Source organism: Caenorhabditis briggsae (genome assembly GCF_000004555.2).
Source record: "Caenorhabditis briggsae complete genome, chrIV, whole genome shotgun sequence".
Classification (NCBI taxonomy): Eukaryota; Metazoa; Nematoda; class Chromadorea; order Rhabditida; family Rhabditidae; genus Caenorhabditis; species Caenorhabditis briggsae.
In genome coordinates this window covers 3,647,995-3,656,231 of record NC_013487.2, presented here as the reverse complement: position 1 = coordinate 3,656,231, position 8,237 = coordinate 3,647,995, and the positions used below count along the sequence as shown (strand labels likewise).

General features: G+C 36.2%; 2 protein-coding genes across 2 annotated transcripts in view; both read right to left on the bottom strand.

Moving 5' to 3' along the window:
- CBG22580 overlaps window positions 1–739 on the bottom strand; it is a gene marked incomplete at both ends in the record, with an annotated part of 10,860 nt that extends 10,121 nt beyond the window's left edge. The window contains one exon of the mRNA XM_045244988.1: window positions 719–739. Within this exon, the coding sequence (XP_045097608.1) occupies window positions 719–739 (21 nt within the window). The remainder of the gene's footprint in view (window positions 1–718) is intronic.
- A 1,825-nt stretch (window positions 740–2,564) lies between these two features.
- On the bottom strand, window positions 2,565–7,764 carry CBG22582 (the record flags this gene model as incomplete). Its single annotated transcript, XM_045244987.1, has 11 exons — window positions 2,565–2,645; window positions 2,919–3,026; window positions 3,246–3,299; window positions 3,660–3,743; window positions 3,845–4,063; window positions 4,199–4,327; window positions 4,377–4,430; window positions 4,723–4,839; window positions 7,015–7,150; window positions 7,314–7,557; window positions 7,605–7,764. 11 exons carry the CDS (start codon window positions 7,762–7,764, stop codon window positions 2,565–2,567), a joined length of 1,386 nt encoding a protein of 461 aa, XP_045097607.1.
- Between the last annotated feature and the right edge of the window lie 473 nt (window positions 7,765–8,237).

The following is an 8,237-nucleotide window of genomic DNA, read 5'->3' as shown; positions in this document are numbered from 1 at the left end:
TCCGTAACGGACCCGTTCGCATTTTACCTGTGGGACTTTCTCGATATTTCGAAACGGTGAATTTTTAAGAAATCCTTATAAAATTAAGTCTCCAGTTCCGAGCTATGCAGTCAAACCAGGCGCTTGCCAATAAAATAGTTTTTGGCTGATATAATTTTTACGATTTTTTCGATTTCTAAATAAAAAATTCGAAAGTTATTGTGAAACATTTTGAGTTCAAATATCAAAAATATCACTGAAAGTGACAAAATTATGTTTTTTGTATTTAAAAAATTCCTTTAGTTGACCGGATTGTCTGGATGCTTTGAATTTGAAAACGAGAATTTCTCAAGAATTTCGAAGATTTTTTAACATTTGGAAACTGTGAATTTACGAAAAAACAATAATTCTAACATTCATAGTGAGTTTGATAGTGAGTGACCGTGAGTGATTTTTACAATTCATAAATTGATAAAGTGAGAATTCTGAAACCGAAAGCAATTGCGAATTTTGGAATTATCATCACAAAAACACAGAATGTATTTTGGATCAAAAAATTGGTTCCTAATCAACAGAATTTGTTTAAAATTCTATGAAATTTTGATAATTTTTTTCTTTTTCGTATTTTGATATTAATCCAAATTTATCTAACTGGTTCAAGAAGTTTTTATCCGGAAAAAAATGATCTGATTGGACTAAGCCGTTGTCGACCGTGGATTTCCGAACCAAAAAAACTCACATCATCATTACACCTATCCATATGAGTCGGGGGATCCTTTAAAAACCCATGAAGCAGCGAAAATTGTAAAATTGAAATTCAGTTTCCAATTTTCCAAGCAAACTATCTGTAAAAATCGAACTATTCTTCCGTTTTCTTCATTTTTTTTCTCATTGTTCTTATCTTCATTATTACACCGTGTATGAGAGAAACAGTGGAGAAACTGAAGAGACGCAGAGACAAATGAGCGAGTGTAAGAAAAAGGGGAGAAGGGAACCCATGTTACCGAAAAACCGATATTTTTGGTGAAAACGATACAAGAGGAGGAAAGGGCAATTAACTAGTTACTAATTAGTAATTAATAACAGTACTAAAATAATTTTATTTGTGAAAAAAATTAACACAAACTTGAAAGATGGGGTAAAATTGGAAATTGTGAAATTTTTAATTAATTAAATAATTTTATTTAAGTAACTCATTAATTTTTTGAAATTGTTTCTTTTTATTTGTTTCGAAAAGTTTGCGCAAATCTTCAAGTACTAGGTAAATAAACGTCAGTTGAACGGCAGTAGCAAAAAAGAAAGTGCGCTCCACGGAAAACGCATCTGCGTCTCTTCTAGGCTCTCTTATGTCTAAACAGCCTGAAGAAAAAAAAAGTCCGTTATTTCGAAATGAGCTGTATTATTCATTTTGGGAGCAACTTTCAGGAATTTTAACATAGAAAAAAAGAAAGATCAAGGGACACAAGAAATATTAAGAGGTACGGTTTGGTGGGGTGAAAGAGAGATATGGTTCGTAGAGGAGGATCAGAGAAAAAAAAAGAAAGCTCTATCAAGTGATAACAAGGAATCATGGGGCAAAAATCTAGGCAAATCGGGACAAGAAAATGATACTGGGGTACTGTAGCTCTAGACAAGAAAAACTGTAGCTCTAGACAAGAAAAAAAACGGAACCTATTAACAATTGAATTAGCAACAGGCAAAAATGAAAAGATCGAGAGAGAATGAAAATAATGAACGAAATGCATGAATAAGTGAACACGGGTTCAGGAGTAGGCGAGTCGGGACAAGAAAATGATACTGGGGTACTGTAAGAAATCGGGAAGTCATACTCGGTCTATTTTGTGAAAGCTCTTGAGAAGTAAAAAAAAGGACTAACATTTAATTAGCAGGGGAAACCATATGATGTTGGGAAAAAAGGGGGAAAAAAAGAAGAAGATCCAGGGAAATGAAAAAAGATACAACAGTGAAATGCATCAAAAAACAAATTTGAAAGGTAATTGAACATTTTGAGGGCCGGAAAAGGGACCGGAAAGCATCACTACTCAAAAACGTAAACTTTAGAATCATGGAGGTTCAGAAGTAGGCAAATCGGGACAAAAAATGGTACTGGGGTACTGTAGGCAAATTGAGAAATCATACTCGGTCTATTTCATATAAGCTTGAGTCACTTATTAACAATTGAACTAGCTGGAGAAAACATAAAATTTTTGAGAAACAGGAAAAAATTGGAAAATATCGAAGGGAAATGAGAAATGGTAAATAACGTAAAACCTCTAATAGAACGACACCCGGATCGTCCACTTTGAGCCTATATATCTCATTTACTGTGAAAGATATCAAAAAGTGGCTAACTAGTAAAATGTTGCTGATATCCTGATAAACATTTTACTAGTTAACCACTTTTTGATATCTTTCAAAAGAAGTGAGATATATAGGCTCAAAGTGGACGATCCTGGTGTCGTTCTATTAGAGGTTTTACGGTAAGTGAAAAGCAGTAAGAAAAAAAATTTAACAAATAATATAACAATTTGGGAACCAGAAAAGGGATCGGGGAGCATCAGGACCGCTACACGAAAAGAAGAGGATCACCACTGGTTTGCTGAATCGGAGCATCCTTGTCCGCACTTTGACATGTACGAAGCTCCAGTCCTAGCACATATTTTTAGCTGAAAAACTCATCATTTTCTCGATTTTTTGAGAATCGACGCCCGAGTAAAATATCAAAGCCGTCGGCTACACGGTCGAAACAATCTTCCTTATAAAACGCGTCTGTTGGTCCTAGTGTCAGGCTGTCCGCTTTTGAAAAGCTTGAAAAAATAATATAGATTAACGTGACCTTTTAGAAACAATTAGATTGAATCGCGCCTTAGCCGCACCAGCTTGCAGGTAATTTAATAGGACTTCAACTTCAACTAATCTAGCAAAATTGCTACTCTTACCTGTGCTCCACTTTGCGAAGCCTGACTATCTCCACAGTTGACAAAAGTTGCCGTTGGCATCGCTGGAGACATCAGCGGTGCTCCGAGAGCTGCTGCTGGGGATAGTGCCTGGAAAGTGATAGATTCTGACCAAATTTTTCGGTAACTTTTGTCTTTCTCAAATTCGGTTCACGATGATAACTCAGTTAAATTCGTGCTGTATAAAAAGTAAAACAACACACACCGTATGTTTTTTAATTCATGCGCCTTATTATGTGTTTTTGTTGATTTTTGTACAATTTCAGTCAATTTCGCTCATCCATGTTCCATATCTCATGGTATACTTACCTGTGTCACCGACAAATGAGTCCTTGGCCGTTTCGGAATTGATTGTGCCGAACTCTGAAACAATTATTATAAACGGATGTTGGGTGGGTCATTATTGACGGACGAACGGCAAAAAATAGCTTTACGATCGGAATACAACTTCAAACAGTTCCAAAAGGGAGCCGGGAAGCTACAAACTAGCCGGGAAGCTACAAAACTTTCCGAATTCACTTCAAAATTGAAACAGTTGAAAATTGTTGTGCCCCATTTTAAATATACCAACGATCGGTAAGCGTTGAATACGACGCCTCGACTTTCAAGCGCTCAAGTTGAGAACCAATAGATGATCAAGAAATCATTTTAGCTGTTTCAAAAACTTGTTAAAACCCAAACCCAGAAAAGGGCCACTTATTCTCCTCCACCTACACAACTCACTGCTGATGACAACTCCGACGGCTCCCTGCGACGTCTGTCGAAATGTCGAGGCTGGAGAAAATGATCACTATCACTTGACGAGCTCTGAAAATTTGTATCAATTATTTTTTCAAATACGAGATAAGAGCTGAGCTACTGAATGGTAATGCTCGCAACTCAAAACACAATCCCAAAGTAGAACTTACCGACGGAAGGGAGTCCACTGATCCTGTTACGGATCGTGTTGGTCTCATTGGCGTCGAAGTCCTCACGAAGAGAGGGCGATCCACTGGAAGACTTCCCTGAAAGTTTTGAATTCTAAAATGATCTCTAGCTAAATTAGAACTCACAGATCGTCCAATTGGACTTAAGCTGATGTCGTGTAGATTCCGATTGCATCTTGGCTTTGGGAAGACTTGGAAGTTCTGGAAAAAAAATCAATAGTTAATGGAAAACAAGGTTCCCGACTACAGACAACAGATCTTAGGTGCAACAGTCAAACTAATGGGACAGAAAGTTCCCAAAATTTCAAATCTCCGTAAAACAGTATTTCAACTTACCGGTTGGGCATCCATATTATTCAAGCAGCATCTTGGGTCCTCCATATTCTGGTACTTGCATGGAATGAAGACGATCGGCAGGGCATCTGATGGACAGGCCTCGAGGGATCTGTCTCGTTGAAAACGGTACTGAAATATTCAACTGCTATTGAAAAGCTAAAATGAGCGAAAATCTTACCTGGGATTCCCCCTGTCTCTTGTTGTGGAGGATTTCTTCGAAAGCTGCTTGAGCCTGAAAATTTGAAATTTTTGGTGATCGAAAAGTAAGTAGGGTGTGCTTGAAAGTATCTATTTTCAGACAGAAAATCATCAATTTTGGGTCTCAAAAATGTATGTGAAACTTTTTGGGTCACCGACAAGGCTTATGATATTTCATCAGAGTTTTAAAAATGGCAACACCAAAAAAACTCTAATTTTGTTAAATTTTTTCAATATTCCAGACCCATGCAACAAGGTGAAAGTGTCCTTGTTAAATATTGAGAAGTCTTTAGCAATCATAAAAGTCAAATCATCCCAAAACTTACCATTTCTTGGGAGATGTCCTTCTCCTCTGCGACTTCTCTAAACGACGTCTCATCGCCGCCGCTCTCATAGATCGACATCTCCATTTCTCTCCAATCCTCCTTTTTGATCTTCTGCCCCTGAATTTTTGGAATTTTTAATCCAAAATGCGCGAAAATGAAATTGAAACTTGAATTAATAGCTATCTTTAATGTACTGTAGCACCTGTATTAGAAGGTCCCCCTACTTCTAGCATTAAGCCAATTTAACTTGGTTCCTAAGAGAGATATCAAAAAACTGTTACTAAGAAAATATTGCTGATATTTTGATAAACGTTCTATCAGTTGACAGTTTTTTTTATGTCATCAGAAGTAACCGAGATAATGGAGCTCAAGCTTGACAATAAAGGGGCCCTTCTATTACAGATTTTACGGTTCGTAAGGGACCCTTTCATTACAAAGTTTACAATTACGAAGAAAAAAGCACCCATTGTCCACTTTTTAGCTAGGACCCTGATCATAGCCTCTTGAAACAGTAATTGTATTTTTGAGTCATCAATTCAAAGATTTTTTTAAACTGTCGAAATTAGAACTTCCAGAATGTGGGAAGGGTTCAATAAAAAACTACGTTTTAGTACAAATTAACACTAAAATCGAAACAATAATTTTTGGAATGTCTAGAAATTTTCACAGGGAAAAACATCAAATTTCAGAATCGTAATACTTGGAAGTATATAGAATCAAACTTTACAACATAATTTTATAGGAAAAATCGAAACTTTACCTTAAAGAGTGTTAAACAAAAAAGTACTGGTTTCAGTACAAATTAGTGCAAAAGTCGAAACAGGATTATTTCCATTTAACAAATTCAAAACATCATTTTTTGAATTGGGGATTTCAAAGTACCTAGAAACAGTGTATAAAACCTATATTTATAAAAGTTAACGGTTGAGAATTTGCTGGTTTTTTGAACGATTAGAGGGCTAAAAAAGAAGACTTACCGTTGGGATATAGGTCCTAATACCCTTCTTTTTTTTTATGAAAGACGAATTCATTGTGCTGAAAGATCAGGTTAAATTAGAATCGGATGGGAGCAAAAATGGACATAAATGAGATAGTAAATAGAGTAAAAAAGAAATATCAGAAGAGATCGAGAGATGGCCGTTATGACCTATTGTACCTTCGCTCTGCGGGATACAAAATATCATTAAGTCATAAAAAGAGCACGATAGGTGAAGAGAGAGCATCACTCACACTTACACACATATTTGAATTCGTTAATGATCTCTAGTGACCAGAAGAGAGAGAGAGAGAGAGAGAGAGAGAGAGAGAGAGAGAGAGAGAGAGAGAGAGAGAGAGAGAGAGAGAGAGAGAGAGAGAGAGAGAGAGACTTGCACTTCTAGCTTATCTCGATTTCTGTAAGAGATATCAAAAACTGCGAACTGATAACAAACATTTTCGTCGTTGTCATATTTTTGATATCTGTCACAGGAATCAAGATAGTTAGGATGGAAGGAACAAATGATGATTACATTGTTTGAACTAGATTACTTTAAACTTATGATGTTCATGGAACAGTAACCTTTTCGCAGCTCGAAAAGATGACAGCATTACCAATAAGGGGTTAAATTCAATTCAGTTTACTGAGAGTGTTCGAAACAGTTTTCAAGTTTTTATCATTTTCTGGAAAAGAAGAGCGAGTCGAAAAGTTTTTTGAAAAGTCAACCGCAACTCTTTTTTTTCAAATCACAATTTTTCCTGTTTCATTGACCCCATTTCAAATCAAATTTAAGCAAAATCCTCAATATTCGAAGTTTCGTTGCATTCACCTTACAAATAAAATTAATCGAATTCAAACGGTAAAAAGAGAAGATTGAATTGTAAAAAAAATTCGTATTAGGACCATCTCCAATAATTGCACTTTGAGCTCAATTATCTTAATTTCTGTAAGCGATATAAAAAATCTGTCAACTGAATTATCAAACTACCGTAAAACCTCTAATAGAACGACACCCGGATCGTCCACTTGGAGCTTATATTATCTCATTTTCTGTGAAAGATATCAAAAAGTAGTTAACTAGTAAAATGTTGCTGATATCCTGATAAACATTTTACTAGTTAACCACTTTTTGATATCTTTCAAAAGAAGTGAGATATATAGGCTCAAAGTGGACGATCCGGGTGTCGTTCTATTAGAGGTTTTACGGTATTAGCGTTTTCGAAGTTTTGTGTTCTAGAGTATACAACTTCAAAGAAAACCATCTTTTGTTGCTGGTATTGCTGATAAAATACTATCAATCGGTGATAAGAAAATACCTTATAACTATGTGAGTGAATAATGCGTCCTTTGAAATCGTTTTGTCCTCGGAATTTTTTCGGCCAATTGGGTGTAGTATGATGACCAGAGCACAAAAGAATACCGTCGAATACAGCGTCATGGGTGGCTCCTTCGCTAGAAAGGAAAACTTGATTTTATGAAAAATATTCGTTGTTCGGACGCCTCAGCTTGCTCTATTGTAGCTCAGCTGGTATCTCCAGCGCTGGGCCCACAAGTTCAACTCCGCGAGGCGTATACGAAAAAAATGTTGAGAAATATCTATAAAATAAGAACTTACTCATCTGTATAGTTGACTTTCCACTTTCCAGTTTTGTCATAATCTTCATTCCTATGGATTGAATTCACCTTATGATTGAACTTTATATGCTTTTCCAGATCGTAATGTTTCGCATAGTTATGAAGATATCTGTACATTTCTGTATTATGCATAAAGTTTGCCATTGTTCCTTCGGGTGGAAAATCCGAATATGCCGTCATTTCTTTGGAGGTGTTGATTACGGTGGTTTTCATTACGGAGGATACTGGAAGAGTACTGATCGATCAGTTTAGCTATCGATCGAAAACTTACAAGTCGTCTCCTGTGGTTTGTAATTCCATAGTCCTCCAACTTGATTTGTGAGCTCAAAACAAGTAACATCAACTCCATAAAGCAATGCATGTCTCAACGATGGAAGTCCCGATGCTCCAGCACCCACAATTAATAGCTTCTTGTTAGTTTTTGGAGTCATTTTCCTCCTGAAAAATAAATAATAATAATAATAGTAAAGCGGAAAAAATTGTGACGGTGGTGGTGTGAAATGAGCCGGCGTCTTGTCGGTACTGCGTTCTTTTATCACAATCCTAATAACTGATAAGCGCAAATATATACAGACTAGAAGTTGTACAAATAGTCGAAAAAATAAGAAAAGAAAACGAGCAGAAGGGGCGGGGCAAGAAGCTGAGTGAGAAGCATTTTTTATAAGATACAGCAAAAAAAGAACGGCACGTTGTAGCTGGCATATGGTGAGTGGAAGTGATCATAAAATATAATGGGTTTCAAGAAAAAATTGAAGTGTCTAGAGCAAAAGGTGTCACATAAAATTTTGGAAGCTCAGAAATCATATGATTGGGGAAAAAGTTTGATGAAAATTTAGATAATAACATGATGTGAAAATCGATCCAACGTTGTCCTAAAATTCAAGAATGGGACCTGAAGCATTGC